At 38.6% G+C, this 17361-nt stretch overlaps 1 protein-coding gene across 1 annotated transcript in view; it reads left to right on the top strand.

Moving 5' to 3' along the window:
• LOC126298416 (very-long-chain 3-oxoacyl-CoA reductase-like) overlaps positions 1-6666 on the top strand; it is a 69108-nt gene extending 62442 nt beyond the window's left edge. The window contains exons 4-6 of the mRNA XM_049989740.1: positions 22-362; positions 5461-5676; positions 6152-6666. Of these exons, the coding sequence (XP_049845697.1) occupies positions 22-362; positions 5461-5676; positions 6152-6265 (671 nt within the window). The 3' untranslated portion in view covers positions 6266-6666. The remainder of the gene's footprint in view (positions 1-21; positions 363-5460; positions 5677-6151) is intronic.
• The last annotated feature ends 10695 nt before the right edge of the window (positions 6667-17361 follow it).

Here is a 17361-nt window from a genome sequence, read left to right as displayed (position 1 = left end):
CCTTTTTATTTTTTCTTTCAGAAAATATCCATAGAGTCTCCACAGAATTTGTGCAAGTAGATTTCACAATATATGACAATACTACCTATTCTCCTATAGCAGAAAAGTTATCAAGTTTGGATATTGGAGTTCTTGTCAACAATGTTGGAATGAGTTACTCTTATCCAGAGTACCTGCATGATGTGCCAAATAAGGAAAAATTGTTCCTAAATATTATAAACTGCAATATTGGTTCTGTAACTCAAATGACACAGCTAGTCATTCCTAGCATGCTAAGCAAGGGAAGAGGTGTGATAATCAATGTATCATCAACAGCAGCACTTATTCCAAGCCCGTTGCTAACTGTATATGCAGCATCTAAGGTACTGTATAGCCTTGACACAATAATTTTTTACAGCATTGATTTATTTTCAATCTACTGTCCAATTGACTACATGACACAAAAATGTATTTCATTGTACAGTCAAGTCTCCGCCTTAAAGCTCCTGTCCAACCGTGTTCCCACTATATTAAATATAATCTCATCTGAAACCAAACTATATACATAATAATTTATTTCTAGTGAGACCTTGCCTGTTCCTATGACTACACAAGATTCACCAAACCACACAGCATAAATTTCAGTATGTTTTCTTTGAAAGGGTTGCAGGTGATAGCTGATTTTCTACTCTTCACTCATCCTATTGAGTTATCATTCCATCTTTAGTAACCTACCTGTCAACAAAGCATTACATGCTAGCTTCCCTTCTTTTTTCTTCTATTTTAATGTGTTTCACTGTTTTTGGCAACATACATTACGTTTTCTGCTCTATATACTACCCAGCTGCCACTTCTCAAATTCTGATATTGCTGAGCAAATAATTATGTTGATCAATAGAGACCACACAATGGCTTGTCCACACTAAATATAGTTAAATCTAAGCTGAAGCCCTGATAGTAATGCACTGCTGACTAGCTGGAATGTCATCTTCTGCTAATGGAATCATTGGGGTGTGCTAAGGAGAGGCGCTTAGTCAGCGCATGATCCTCTCCTGTCTACATCGGCTATCCAAACTCGGAGCTGCTACTTGTTCCAGTATCCCATCAGTTGGCCTTACAAAGCAGAGTGCATTCTCTCCTCATATTCCAACTGAGGAAAAATCAGTGGTGGTACTGGGAAGAATCAAACATGAGTCCTCTGTTCGGCAGTCAGACGTGCTGACAGCTTGATGACAGAGGATGATGTAACACATTTTCCTTGTGGTAGGATGATCCTTGCTTTCCATAGTCACCTTAGCACTTGTACTGCACAAGCAGTTAAGGCACTGGACTCACATTCAGCAAGATTGATCTCTAAATTCCAAATCTGACTATACTAATTAAGGACAAACTTTCTACATATTATTTTAAAAATTTATTTAGTTATCAGAAAATCTGTTCATCTCTGCATACCACATTTGACTAAAATTTTCACTTGCAGAGAAAGTATCACATCCTTTATTATTGCAACAACATCACCATTTTTAGGTACTTCTGACTGAGTATTCTTCAGATTCATTTCAAAATTATCTTGTATCAAGTTCGTCTTTATCACTGTAGGTGACCCTATTGTCGCCATTTTGTTCCCTTCTGTAGTCGAGTGGTCAGCACGACTGACTGCCATGTGGTGGAACTCTGTTGAATTTCCAGTTCTACAGGGTTTTGCTGCATGAAACGACATGAAAGGGTGCACTCATCTTTGTGGTGTCAATAGAGGAGCCACTCAACCGAGTAGTAGTGGCTCTGGGTCACAAAAACTGTTAACAGCCAGATAGATGCCCCTCATTATCACATCTGGTGGTGCCATTGACAGATGACACTGTGGTCAGTTGATACCATCAGGACCACTGAGGCCTGTGGGCAGAGTTTACATTTATATTTATTTATCCTACCTATTATGCTGCAATATCCTCTCTATTTTGTTGATGACATTTTGTGTCAATTGCAATTGTCGGTAAATGCAGTTCCACCATCAGACCTGATGAAGCTGGTGACAGAGAGAAACTTGCTATGGTCTGCAAATACAAGAAGCACCACTGTCTGAGTGATAGGCTCAACCTCAGAACCTAGCCACATCTAAACTGATGTGCAACATATTGAAATGTAAATAAGACTTGCTACTTCAGACTCTCTTTTCAGATTTTCTCTACTGCTGTCAATGCTCACTATGGTTGATCAGATAAATGAGAATTGCATCCTCATTTGTAGGCTCATCTTTCTCAAATTAACTTGTGACTGAAGCTTTTAGGGTGTAGACAAGTAAACTGCAACACCAGTGTCCAAAAGTTAAATGTAATTAAGAAAAGAGGAAGGGTGAGCAATCACATTACCATCAGCATTTACTCACAAACCAGGATTACATTACCTAAATAGAAAAGCTGCAGTGTGTGGATAAAAATCAATGAATAACTCAATATGTCTTATATTAGCATTTTTTATGTGCAAATTTGGTGAAATTTATAACACATTGCCAAAAATATGTCACGTGGACCTAGTGTAATGGCATAGAATTCTCTGATGTACACTTCATTCTCAGGAGGATTGGTTATGTGAGAAAATGTCATTTTAAGGCTTTAATGATGGTTGCATCATACTGGAATTGTTAGCTGTAGGGCAATACAAGGTTGTCCAAGAAATCAGTGCACAAAAGGGCTGGTGTCTGCATGATGAAATCCATCAGTTTCTCTATAACAATTATATGCAGAGCTTAAAGTTGTGCCAGTAGTTGTGGTTTCCCAGAAATCAATCTATCAGAGGCTGACAGCAGTTGCTGTGTATGACAGTGTGTGTCATTCCCATCATCCACCCCATCCTCTCCTCTACATGTTCACTGTGGAATCATTTGTATCAAGATGGACCATGAAGAAATGTACACTTTTACAGATAAACCCAACTTTGGTTTGCAGAATATGTCTTGCCATACATTACTGCAGGAAGAAATTTGAAGGCAGTATAATCACAGGAATATTGTCAAAAGAGATCTGTTTGGTGGTGTCCTGATGTGGGAGCTTATTATTTTGAATGTGACTGTATAAAGCCATATCTTACTTGGTGGGTGATGGAATACTGTTAATGCCCAAAGGCACAGAAATGTGGTTCTGCAATAACATGCATAAGCTTTCAGCAGTGCAGTTGGTTTGGACTATCGCAAGCAGGGGTGATAATGATCATCTGCATTACGCTGTAGTAGCATATGACTTTCTCACCAGTGAGATTTCTACTGGCGGGACTGGCCAGTGCAATCTTCCAGAATTTAACACTATAAATCAAGAGCTCACAAACTGTGAGGTACATGGCAAGGGGAGAACAAAAGGTGTTCATATAATTTAGAATTACAATTCTGCTTTATCATTTGAAAAAGAGATTTAACAGACACTGAAATACTCCATACAACAGCTTCATATATAACAGTTATTTATTTCTAATTTCATTTAGAAGTGATAGAGGAGACTGCAAGACATGAATTTCAAAAAAGAAAATTTGTCATTCAATTTGTTAGGAAAAACAAGCCTTTATTTTGAAATTTATGATATATATAGCTCTGAAAACACACATATATTGATTTTCCTGAAAATCTGAGAGAAAATACTAAAGTTTCATGACCATTTTGAAGTCTTTATCTTAAATTTATGACATATGGAAGTGTAATGTTACACTGTTAACAGTTTCATATATACATATGGAATTTCAATTCAAGCAAACAGAAAGGGGCATCAATATTGATTTTAAAAGGTTTTAAATTACAAAAACACATTTGCAAACACATAGGGTTAATAAATCTTTTGAAAAGCAAGGAGAGAGTGGAGGGACAATTTTTCATCAGGTCATATGTTTGAAAAAGTCCTTACAGATGGGGAAGCTCTGCTGTAGTTTATGTTTGCAATGAACAGACGAAACTGATTACAGCCCATCAACCAACACCAAGCACTCTTCCAGACTTGCTCATGACTTTATCTCAAGAATGGGATTAACTGCCAGTGGAACTTTTAATGAAGCTCATTATAGCACTATAACATAAAGATACCAGTTATCAAAGTATAACTGCAATATGTATCAACTTCTTACAACATAGCTTTCCTAGGCTGAAATGTACAAGACGTGTTTTATAAGTACGTACCGTTTTGCCAAACCGTGGCCGCAGCACTGCAGTTGGGGTTCTGCACATGTGCACTGGGTACCTACATCTGTTGTCTACGCACTGACACCATTACAGTCTGATTGTTCCTTGTTTACATTGTGTACTGAGTGTTTAAGATGCCTCCGGTAATCGTGAGTCCCGCCGACTGTGAAGTACGGCCTATTATAAGATTTCTTAGTGCTAAAGGCCTAAAAGCAATCAATATTCATTGTGAGATCTGTGCAGTTTATGGAGAAAACATTATGACTGGTGGAATGGTAAGAAAGTGGGTGAGAGCATTTAAAGATGGCCGCACAAATCTGCATGATAAACAACGGAGTGGACATCCTTCTGTCATTAATGAAAGTTTGGTGCAGGAAGTGGACAATAAGGTGAGAGAAAACAGGCGCTTCCTTGTGGGAAGACTTTCCTAATGTTTCTCATAGTGATTTGTATGGTATTGTGACCGAGCACTTAAATTACCAATAATTGTGCGCACATCGGGTACATTTAAGAGATCCTTTGAGCACATTTGGAGACTTATGCATGTGGTGATGGCTCTGGATTCCATTTCATGCTCATTAAAGCCTGGTAACATGTACTTATCATCCCCATGGAAGTCTTTTGAACACTGCATGTTCACATGGTGGAACCAAAATTGATATATAAAACATGTGTAGGCACACTCAATGGGTGTTTGTGGTCATCTTGTTGCACCACAGGCTTCAAAGAACTCTCATTGAAAACTGCAGACAGATACAGCAGACTGAGCTATATGAGCTTTTCTGGAGCTGGTCACATAGGTATCAGGCTATCAAACACCCATGTACAGCAAACTAGACACTGGAACTCTCAAACTCTGATGAAAGCTGCCTGGATTAGTGATCATTCCCATTTTGTTTGAGACTGTTTGATATGGTGGTATCTGTTGAGGAAATGAATGATGATCTGCTTATGTGTTTTTGCATAATTTTTCTGTAAAGGATAAAAGTTTGCTTGTTAGCATACCTAGTTACTTTTTCTTTGCAGTTCAGTGTATCCATAACATTTTCCACCTAATCTTTTGAATGGTGTGTATCCATGGATGAATTAATGAAGATAAGACTTGATACATTTTATTTTTGTTTGTTCTTTGTCATGTATTTTATTTTACAGGTGCAATGAAAACTCTGTGTGTGTGTGTGTGTGTGTGTGTGTGTGTGTGTGTGTGTGTGTGTGTGTGTGTGTGTGTGTGGAGAGAGAGAGAGAGAGAGAGAGAGATGAAAAAATATATTGTGCTTCCTACAGAAAGATTAAAGTTCTCGGATTAAATAATATAATTTCAGGCATACACAGAAAAATTCTCGAGAGACCTCGCAGATGAATACCGGCACAAAGGTCTAGTAATACAGTGTGTTTCACCTGGATATGTGGCTACCAAAATGAGCAAAATTCGGAGACCATCTCTCATGGCACCAGATGCCAAAAAATATGTTGACAGTGCTCTAAAAAAAGTGGGAGTGACAGAAAGTACAACTGGATATTTTCCACACAGTATTCTGGTATGAGCATACTCAAAAACAGCCTTTAATTTTCTGAAAACATAAAATGATTTTACAAATGAAATCATAACTTTTGACTTTTCCATTTGACACTGTGTGACACAAACTACTGCAATAATAGTCAATAATACTTTGTGTAAATGGGCCTGAAATTATCAAAAGCTGATTTAAAGTACAAAAGAGCTCGTAAAGGAATCTTGCATAAGAGTATGCAAGGGTGCTGTCAGTGATACTTAATAATGATGTAGAAACAAAACAGCATTTGAAAGTGTGTGATGATGCGGTCTTCATTGGAAAAGAAACAAAAGTTTGATTTTAAAGATCTATTTTGCATGAGCTGTGCCTTATTTTCAAATATGACATGTTATAATTTTGTACACTTACTGCTACATAATGACTTCAACTATAATTTTTCTCTAAATATAATGTAGCAATTCTTTGAAAATAATTTTAATTTCAATTACATTATTTTCAGGTCTTTACTGTGAAGACAATAAATCTTATCTGCCCACCACTTATAACATTTATCATCAAAAATACACAACATAATATACGCAGGAGATTTTTAAAAAAGGGACTGACTTACTGAAGCAGATAAAAATGTTTAATAATAAGAATTTCTATGAACAACTAAAATCCTGGCAAGCATCTGAAATGTCAGTCAGGAAAACAACCAAGTGTCTGTTACAGGGCTAACAGAACTTCCCTAAATATGTGGACTTGTGAGAACTGCAAGATGGAACCAATGCTACAGTCCAGAAGCATGCTGAAGAAGGGCAAAATATGAATTCCATGTTCTAATAGGACACACATGTTCCCCTTAATTTGTCACATTCTTGCCAAGAATGTAAATATTTTAGAAGTGATACGTAATGCATCACAGATTTTAGCAACATAAATATGTACCATAAAAAGCACATTTTCATGGATACATTACATGTTGTTTGTTATTTAAAATTGTTACTTGAATAAATAATGTTGTATAAAACAGTTAAGATTATTGTTAAATTCCCAATTCTGTCGTTTTAACACCTCTCTGTAACAATCAAATGGAAATACTGAACTTCAGCTGTGTCAGTGTCTCTATATACTGTATAACGATATGCATCATTTATTTTGGAAACAGAACAGAAAGGAAATCAGAAATGAGAGGACCGCAAAGTTAAGTTAACTAACAGCTTATATGTATTATTTTTAACTGGTTTTGAAGTAGATAGATTCTTTTCACAAAAAAGTATGAGAACTTAAATTATTGCATTGAAAAGGCTATAAATTATATGAAAAACAGCTGTTATCAAAGAAACTACAGACAATGGAAACAGGAAAAGAAACAGATTCACAGATATGGACAGACAGTAAACAAAAAAGCATGACATTGAAAGTAACAGTAAGTGGATTAGAATATTCAGTAGGCCTGAAATATGAGAAGGAAGAAAGATAATACAGTAAATACTAACAAGTTAGCTACTACACAAAATTGAAAAAATCATTTTAAAAGGAGAAATCACCTAAACAGAAATAATGTAGCTCACAAGCGCAGTATGGGCTGGAAAGTTATTTTCTAAGTCAAGTAAAATATAGATCAGCATGGCATTACATGCTGCATGTGTGAGAAAAATTTAATTTCAAAGTATCGCTGTTTTCCATACAAATAACACAGTGTGTTCCTAACTTCTTGGAACAAAATAGGATAGGTGCTGGAGCAGTCCAAATAGAGAACTTTGAGATACAAAACAAAAAGTCAGAAATCTGCCAGGCACAACATTTGGAGGTTGTGGGGGGAGGGAGAGGAGGGGAAAACAGGGATAAGAAAGGAGAGGGGCATAGAATGGGAAAAGACAGGTGGGTGGGTGGCATAGAACTGTGCACAATGAGAGTGTGCATGTGACCCTGCTTCCCTTGCTGGAACACATGCCTTTGGTTGTATGAAGAATAATGTGGACACTACATGATAGTGCTCTAGCAAATCTCTGCCTTTCAGTGTGGAGACATCCCAACAACATCTACACTGGATGATGATTTGGTCTAGGCTTCAAATGACATGGCCTACCTGTTTGTTGGACCTCAACCCTTTCAATTTCTACCTGTGAGTGCATCTGAAAGAATCTGTGTATGCAGAGTTCACCCTGCAAGTGCAGATTACTGTTAAAGAGAATGAGACCATCTTAACCAACGGTACACAGGTAGTGAATGTACTTAACAATCACTTCTTAAGTGTAGGAGAAAAAATTGTTGAGAATAGTTCAAAAGAAAAAGCCAGGCAGGACATGGAAGAGTCAGTTTTGAAAAATTTTTGTCAGATTAAGTTTCATCTAACAACCTCTTGTCAAATAAGGAGAATTATTAAATCTTTGAAAATAAATGTTCTGGTGCAGTAGATGACATCTCCAACAAGTTATTAAAACAATGTGCAGCAATTACAGCTGATGTTTTGAGTCACGTATGTAATGCATCACTGACTCAGGGTATTTTTCCAGACAGGTTAAAATACACCATTGTCAGGCCTCTTTACAAAAATGGGGAAACCACAGATGTCAATAATTACTAGCCAGTATCCTTGCTTACAGCATTTTCAAAAATCTTTGAGAAAGTAATGTACTCAAGAGTAGTTAGCCATCTCAACAGTAATGGGATACTTAGTAAATAACAGTTCGGATTTCAGAAATGCTGTTCCACTGAGACAGCAATGTACAATTTCACTGTCCATATAATAGAGTCTTTAAATAGTAAAATGTCACCAGTAGGAATAATCTGTGACTTATCCAAAGCATTTGAGTGTGTGAACCATGAGATTATGTTAGAGAAATTACAATTCTATGGTATAAATGGAACAGCATATGAGTGGTTTAAGTCATATCTACAGAACAGGAATCAAAATGTCTCTTCATATGCTTCAAGTGATTCAATGGAGTTTGCCACTTCATCTAACTGGGGTGAAATTACATTAGGTGTTCCACAAGGTTTGATCATGGGTCCCCTCCTATTCTTGATGTATGTGGATGACCTCCCTTCTTATGTGAAACAAGATGCTGAACTGACACTGTTTGCTGATGATACAAGCATAATTATTAATCCAGTAAGAGAAAGTCCAATAGAAAATGATACAAATAAGGTCTTTGGAAAAGTTATTAATTGGTTTTCTACGAATGGGCTTGCTCTGAACTTTGAAAAAACACAGCACATCCAATTTTATGCTGCAAAAAGTATAATTCCTTCAATAAACATAACACATCAAAAGAAGTCAGTAGCCAGGGTAGAGCATACTAAGTTTTTGGGTGTACATATAGATGAGAATCTTGATTGGAAAAGTCATATTTTGGATCTCCTAAAGTGACTAGGTTCAGCAACTTTTGCAATCAGAATAATTGCCAATTCTGAGGATGTAGAAATTAGTAAGCTAACATACTTTGCATACTTCCACTCTCTGATGTCATACGGAATAATATTCTGGGGCAACTCAACACTTAGGCAAAAGGTATTCACTGCTCAAAAGAAAGTAGTTAGAATAATGTGTGGGGTTCATAGTCTCACATCTTGTAGGCGGAGATATAATATATGCATTTTGTGCCATTTAAGGGAATGGGATAGATAATAGAAATATTTAGGTATAACACTATAATGTAAAAAACTTGTTTCCTGTGAACATTTCTTGTGCATTTGACATGTTCCACATCATAACAGTTTTTCTGTGCTATTGATCAATGGAACACATAACTAACTAACTAACTGACACTGAAACAACATATTCATACTGCCAGTGATGCCATTCAGTTGCAGGATGGCACATTTAAACATGTGAGAGAACAAATCTAGCCTTTGTTATTCCTGCTCATTATAATGTATTGGGCATCAAATGTTTTCTAATTGATAACTACAAAGACCACCTCCAGAGGGAGAAAAATCACATAGTAAACAGTGAGTAAGCAGATATTACAAACAAGTAGCTAAAATGCAGAATTTTGCTAGTATGAATTTAATGCAAACCCACTAGGAATAGACACAGGATTTTTGTGCTAATCAGTACTAAAATGACATATATGTTATTCCAAACACACAAGAAATGCAAATTGCTGAAATAATCCAATTTAATAATAACACGAACTACTACTTTTGGACAGCATGATGCTATTGACTTTATAAATACCAATTACATTGGCAGCTAACATCTGGGGCTAAGTGACAATGTAAACAAGAAAAGAGGCTCAGTTTGGCATAAATAAATACTGAGTATTAACTATCATGGGCAGGATCAATAGAAGATTAAGGGGTTGGACTAAAATGTGAAAACAGAGGCTGCATTTACTATTTAATTCATGTATTTATCCATTTTTCATTCTCTGTTATAATAAACACAAATTTCTTTACTCAATTTATATCAATAAACACTACATGGTATGCTGAATGCTGACAATAACCGGACCAAATTGAAACATTAAGTTCAATTCATGGAGTATACACAATGGGTCAACTATTAAGGAGAATATCTATCAAGTGATGAAAACATAGTGTGCTCTAACAATAACAGCATCTCAGGTAAAATCCGTGAGCAAAATATCTCTTTTAAAATGAAAACTAGAGTGACAGGGGCATGGGTTAGCACTTTTGCTGTTAAAATGTGATTTAGGAAAAAAATATTAAGTATTGTGTAACTTCCGGGTAGATTAAAACTGTGTGCCAGACGAGACTCGAACTCGAGACCTTTGCCTTTCGCGGGCAAATGCTCTACCAGTATTGTATCCCCACAAGCTAGCAATGATGATATCCTACCACCAAGCAGCAATACAGAGGGGAAATTGACTAGTTTTTGTTGGTGCCTCCTGCCTGGCAAGGATAGATGTGATAGGTTTTTGAAAAATAAAGATGTTTCTCTTCATTGAAATATGGTATCTAGCTTGGATACTTGGCAGCCACCCACAGCCTCACACCTTCACTGTGGGATGCTGACATGTCAAGAATTCCCATGGGGAATTGCTGAACAAGGGACACTTTCAGTGAAGGAGGTGTCACATGGTGCCCTGGGGCAGACATGCAAGGGTCTGCATGGATACATGGCTCTCTCTTGCTCACCAGTGCTTTTAGCACTAAGACACACCTTTTCTGCTATCCCATGCCACCATTTAGACTTTGCACCTAGTGATTATATCTCCCCTTCTCTAGGTAGTAATGTATACCCACTTTTGGAAATAAACCCCTTCAGGGGCCATTTTTTGTTTGGTTAACCTTTCGATCTTTTGTTGTTCATCGAACCATCTTGATACAGATGCCTACTCCCTCATCTCTCATGCCTCCTTGAACAATTCTGGAATCAGATACGTGGGATTCACTTCATCATCTGAACTGGAATAGTGGTCCTTTTAGGGTGAATGTCACCAGTACATCACATGTTAGTAATTGGCAAGCACCTGGCACAACTTCTTGTGCAGCCTGTGGCCACCACTGGATTGAGTTACACCAGGGCTGTGAAGCATACTGACTCTATCCTCAACACGCTGTGTGTATCTCCAGGATAGCACATCCAACACACATGTGTGCATGAGCTCCCCATTTTGCTACGCGTGAGCCAACCTGACTCATGCTGTACTCATTGCTACCTCCAGCCATACTGAAATGTAGCTGGCCACTTCCTCACCACTGCCCAGGCTCTGTTCACCTCACTGCTAGTTGTTGCCTGCCTGTTGCCTAATGCTGGGCCATGTTAGACGACCTTGCTGCCATTGCCGTTGAGGATTCTTGACTCCACCACTGTTTCCGTATCACTGCTGTCTGCAGGCTGTCCAATCCAATGTGACACACTACTGCCACCATCATCACTGCTGCCTTCATATGCAACACTGTTAATGTGAGTGTAACTCTGCTTTGACGTCCTCTCAGCAATCTGCTTGTGAATGTACGTGCCACCTAGCAGCCAGGAGGCAAAGAGAATCTTTACGCTGTAGGGTTTGTTTTATTTCCTGTGCTATTTTGAGTCATTATTGTTAACTGTAGCCTTCCTCGCCCCCTTTCTTATGTAGCCATGACTCATACACACTATCAGAACAATAATACTTCTGAAACTGAGGAAGAAGACTTTGTTGGATCCTTGCAATAAAATTTAACAACCTACTCATCAAAAATATGGGATTAGAAGAACAGAATATTAATTTGCAAAGACAAGCACATCCACAGGAGGTATATTTCAGTGTTCAAGCTACCCTTGGTGAAGCTAGAGAAGTCAAAACCAGCTCGACTACTACCCTGCCTACCAGTGCAAATAGTTTTTCTGCAGTTAATTTTATTCTCCTTCTTGGCAAAACTCAAAAACAATGTGAAAAACTTTTTGCAAAGGTCCACAATGTGGTTCACATCTGCACTTGGCCTGACGATTTTCTGTTGAATGTGGCATGATTTAAGTTAATCAAGGATGCATGCATCTATGTAGAGTCAGTTGACACATTGAGAAATGGCAAAAGATTTTAACTCTTGGCAAAAGGCTTAATAGAGCAGTATGCTGATAAGCAGCGTGATAATTACTACTGTAAGAAGCTGTTCACCCTTGTTTAAAGATTGCGAGTAGATCTTTGTTAGTTTGTGAACCGGATAAAGGCTACCTCATGCAACACTTATAGCCTTTGTCGGGATACAAACTGCAATGATGTACTCCTTGAAGGATCTGAGGCCAACAGAACTGATATTTTCACCTGTGGTATGAACCCGCAAAATGGTAGATAAGTGAAGTTAGCCTCCACCACCTCACTTTATGAAGCAGTAAACCTGACTTTGTTATATGAGGAAGCTGGATGCTTTGTTGCTGTCCCAGAACTTAGCAGTGAACAGTGCCATGTGCCTACTGATGAATCAGTTTGTGGCCAATGCAAGCTCACTGGTCACACAGCTGATACATCTTTAGCACTGCACTGTGCCAACTGGCAGGAAATTGGGCATTTAAAACTGCACTGTTCACAGTACCGAAACAGATCATTTTGTGGTCAAGACAGTCATCACTGTTGCTGGGAAAATGTGATTTTTAATCAGAGATATAGCAAGGGGCAGGCTCATTCACACAAACCCACCCCCAGTGCAGTCAGTTAACCTTGCAAATTACAGAGGTTAAGGAGGTGGCACACAGGATTATGAGAGGAGAAATGTAAAGAAAACTAGTCTGAATTTTAGTGTATATGGGCGCCCAGATAAGCCTGGTGTTTCTTTCTCCCAGCAACAAGCAGCCATTAAAACTGCCCTAGTGTCACAATAGTGGTTTTGATATTGAAGTTATAAACCCTGCATGTGTGTGTTCAATTAAGTTGCAAATCAATTACACCATCTATTAATTTGAGATGGAAGAGATTAGACAGAGAAGGCCTGATTCTGAAGTCATACTGAGAAATGATTTATTGATCCAACATGAAGACTTGATTGATTTCCAGTCACACACTGTCAAAATTGGTGGAACAATTCACTATTTTAGTGATGACAGCACCTCACAGTCATGAGGAAGTCTCAGGAAGGGGCCCATTCCCTTAAATTCTGACACAGTGCATATCTCGGTGTTGAAAGCATCCAGCTCTGTAATGATAACTGGTGGTACCAGGAAAGTTCTCTGGTTGACTGTCAAAATCTAGGAGCCTATGTGGATTGTCTTTATGACTGAACTGTTCACTCAGAATTATGTCCTTGATAGAATGCAAGTACATGTGAAATAAAGCCTGGGCAGAGCAGAAACCATGGGAGAGAAAATACAAATTCCTGCATGTTTAGATAATTTTGGAACTTGAGATGTAACAATACCAAAGGCAATTATACTTGCCAGCGTACAAGAATATCCACAAATAGAGAATCTGTTTCTGCAAAGCAGGATAAGGAAGGAACAAAATAATTGCCGGTCCAAGACATGTATACAAACATGCCACACTTGAAGGAACAGTTGCAGAATAAGTTGTTCCATTTAACTGACTCTGAACAAAGGTTGTTATACCAGGTTTTAGAGGAGTATGGCAGTTATTCAAAGAGAGGCAATACTACTGCTACTGATCTTGTATAGCACAAGATCCCTACTGGAAATGCAAGGTCAATTACCCAGAAACCATACAAAATTCCGTGTCAACTATAGTTCATTGTGGAACAAACTGTGGTGTCATCCAAAGAGTGGGGTGCCAAAGCAAGGCTGGTACCTCACAACAGAACCACAAGAGAGGATAGTTGCTGACAGCCACAGCAACAAATAAGTGATGCTGGCGTAGCCATGCCCAGAAGAGTTTCAATACACTGCTGTTTCCACTCTCCTACTTATGGATAACCATAGTACCACTCAGCCAAGCCCGTGACCATCAGTGAAGATGACAGCATTGTCTTCTTACTGCACCAGCAGTGCAAACATTGAATTATTCAGATCTCTGCAAAGAAGTTATTGTCAATTATACGTTGAGTGAAGGGGCTTGTATCTTGTCAGCATCAAGTGGTATGTTAATGTTCAGTAACAATTATAAATACTCATGACATTCCTGTGGGAATGGATGGTACAGAGTTAAGTAACTCATCTTCTTTATGTTATAATAAAGTACTCTAATATTTTATGTATTATAATATCCACTTGAACTCCTAGTGAAACAAAAAGAACTCGCTACTGTACCAATGAGTGTATTTTTTTCCACAACAACAACTTGATGTAGGAATTATTTAACCATCAGCCAGCAAACCTATTAATGATGAGAAGAGCTGCTGCCTATGTGTGGACATGAGAGCCATAAACAAGGTCACCACATCTGATACCTATTCATGCTGCATATTCATGAAATATAGAACAGGTTAGGAAACAGTACGTTAATCACTACTCTTCATATGTGCTCAGGCTACCATCAGATCCCAGTAGCCCCTCAGGACTGTCCTACACAGTCCAGTCACATTAATGCAATCACCACCTACATTCGATATCAACCTGCAATAACCACTCACAGACGGCAAGCAGCAGCACTAGCGATGCAATGTATATAAAATTTGTTGTGGGGATGCAGAAAACAGTGAAGCTGGTGTCATAATGCGGAAACATAGCAATTTACCAGATGTCCTAAAGGGTATGATCGTTGGCTTTCGGGCCAAGGATGGAAACATTTCCAAAACAACTAAGCTGAAAACTGTTTCTGTGCTTCTGTAATTACAGTACACTGTGCATGGCAAAATGGCAGTATCCAAAACTGACACCAAGACAACTGTGGGGCACCACTGGCCCTACATGATAGGGGTGAATGATGTTTGCAGAGATGTGTACGGGCAAATAGACATACAACTGTTGAACAACTAACCACCCAGATGAACCAAGGGGCTACCAACAGTGTCTCCTCAATGACCTTTCAGCAAATGTTGTGGCATATGGGTTTCCACATTAGGCACCTGCTTCATGCATCCATACTGGCTGCTTTCATTGGTGACGAAGGTGGAATTTGCACACCAGTACCACAACTGGACATCCACTGAGTGATGAAAGATGGCCTTTTCAGATGAATCACATTTTGTGCTCTATCAGACAGATGTCATTGGCATGTACTGTATCAGATATCTGAAAGTAAACACCCTGCAACAGCTGCTGGAAGAATTCAAGTTGGAGGAGCAGGCATTATGGTCTCGGAAATGTTTTTTGTGGATTCCTTGAGTGATTTCATCATTCTGGAAAGCACAGTGGACCGAAACAACTATGCTTCTATCCTCGGGGACAATGTCCAGCCCCACATGCTGTTTATTTTTCCTCGGTATGGTAGCATCTACCAGCAGGACAATGGAACGTGTCACAGCCTGCAGTGTATATGCATGGTTTGAAGAGTATCAGGATGAGTTTACTGTACTCCACTGGCCACCAACTCCTTGGATTTAAACCCAATCAGGATTCTGTGGGACCACCTCAGTTGGGCCATTCACGCCAGGGATCCTCAACTGAGAAACATAGTGCAGCTAGCCATGGCACTGTAGTCAGCACAGCTCCAAATTCCTGTTGGTACCTTCCAGAACTTTGCTGATTCCCTTCCTACTCATCTCACAGCAGTTCACACAGTGAAAGGTGGTTATTCAAGCTTTTGACAAGTGGCACAGTAATGTGACTGGACAATACAAAACAGCTTCATTGTACCTTCTGGCTTGTACATGTTTTATGGATGCCATTTAGTTTAAAGAATACACCTGCCACATTTCAAAGGTTTGCTGATTTGTTATTAATAAGTCTGAAACCCACTACCTGTCTGGTTTATGTGGATGATATCATCATTTTCTCTAGAAATACTGAAGAACTTGCAAATTGATTGAAAAACAAATTGATGAGGTTAAAGAATGCCCTTATACGTTTGAAATTAGAGAAGTGTTCTTTTGCAGAGTCACACAAGTCCAGTACTTGGGGCACATTATCAGCTCTGATGGGGTAAAATTAGACCTACAATTGGAGGGGGCCATGGATAATTTCTCTTCCCCAACCAATGTAAAAGAATTATAAAGCTTTATGTGATTAAGTAAGTATTGTCATCAATTCGCAAGGGATTATACCATTACAGTCAAGGCTATTAAAGAAAGGAGTAACTTTCAAATGGTCTGCAGAATGTGATACTACCATGCAAAATGTTTAAGAAGTTTTTATAAGTTTATCTCTATTGATAAATCATAACTTTGAAAAACCATTTACACACTTCTGTGATGCCTCAGTCTTTGCTGCTGGTATTCTTTTGAGCCAAGAGCACTACAGCAAAGGAAAATCTATTGATTATGACACAAGCACTTGGGTTCCTGTTCTTACAGCTGGGTCCAAGGGTGACAGTGGTAAGACTTACACCACACGCATGTGCTCACAATTGAGGTTTACAACCAGGGCAGTTAACGGTGAGGCATAGATTAAAGGACTAGTTTGTGTAACATATGAAGTAATGATAAAACTTTCCATAAGTGATGCAGTAATGGAGCAGGTAACCTCTATTCACTCTCTCTAAATACAAATATCCAAAAAGGGTCAAAATAAAGTATATACAACAGTTTGTATGGCACAAGCAGATGGCATTTAATTGAGAGACATCAATTATATTTAAGATTAATGGCATTTCACTAAAGCATCTAGACTACTTTATAGGATTCATAAAGATTCTTGTCACACAACCATAGCACATAAGGATGCCTAGATCAGAGAGTGTATCTAAGCCATGCCTGTGGTGGTGGATTCCATTTCTTCTTTGTTGCACTGTTCTGACAGCAGGTGGCTTGTCTCTAGGTGGATCAATCAGAGCAACAAGTTGTGGTGGCACAGCATTCCCTGGATATGGTTTTAACCTACTAAAGGGCACTATCACAGGAGGATCTGGTAGTTGTATTTCTGCATTGACAGGGGGTCACATGTGTAACTTGAAAAGGGCCTTCAAAAGTTGAAGTAAGCTTTTTAGTTTGCCTTTCTTAACTGCACAATTGTGCAATAGCACTGCTCTTTCATTTTTCATCTGCAGTTGCCTGGCTGTAGCCTTAATGTTGTTACATCAGGCTTGCCACCAGAGGCTTTAAGTCTGTGTGTTAACTCCTCACTTCTTTTGAGTCCACACTCGGCAGTAGCTTGTGTATTTCAAATGGGCGCTCATTGGGTGGCAACAGATTACCTCAAATGATGTATGCCCTCTTGACTTATGAATTCTAGTATTTTAAACTGATTGTGTAGAAGGAATGTATCTGTCCCATTCAGAGGGTGTTCATTTG

The sequence above is a fragment of the Schistocerca gregaria genome, chromosome X (assembly GCF_023897955.1).
Source record: "Schistocerca gregaria isolate iqSchGreg1 chromosome X, iqSchGreg1.2, whole genome shotgun sequence".
NCBI classification, from domain to species: domain Eukaryota; kingdom Metazoa; phylum Arthropoda; class Insecta; order Orthoptera; family Acrididae; genus Schistocerca; species Schistocerca gregaria.
The sequence above is the reverse complement of the archived record's forward strand: the minus strand, read 5'-3'. Positions and strand labels throughout refer to the sequence as shown.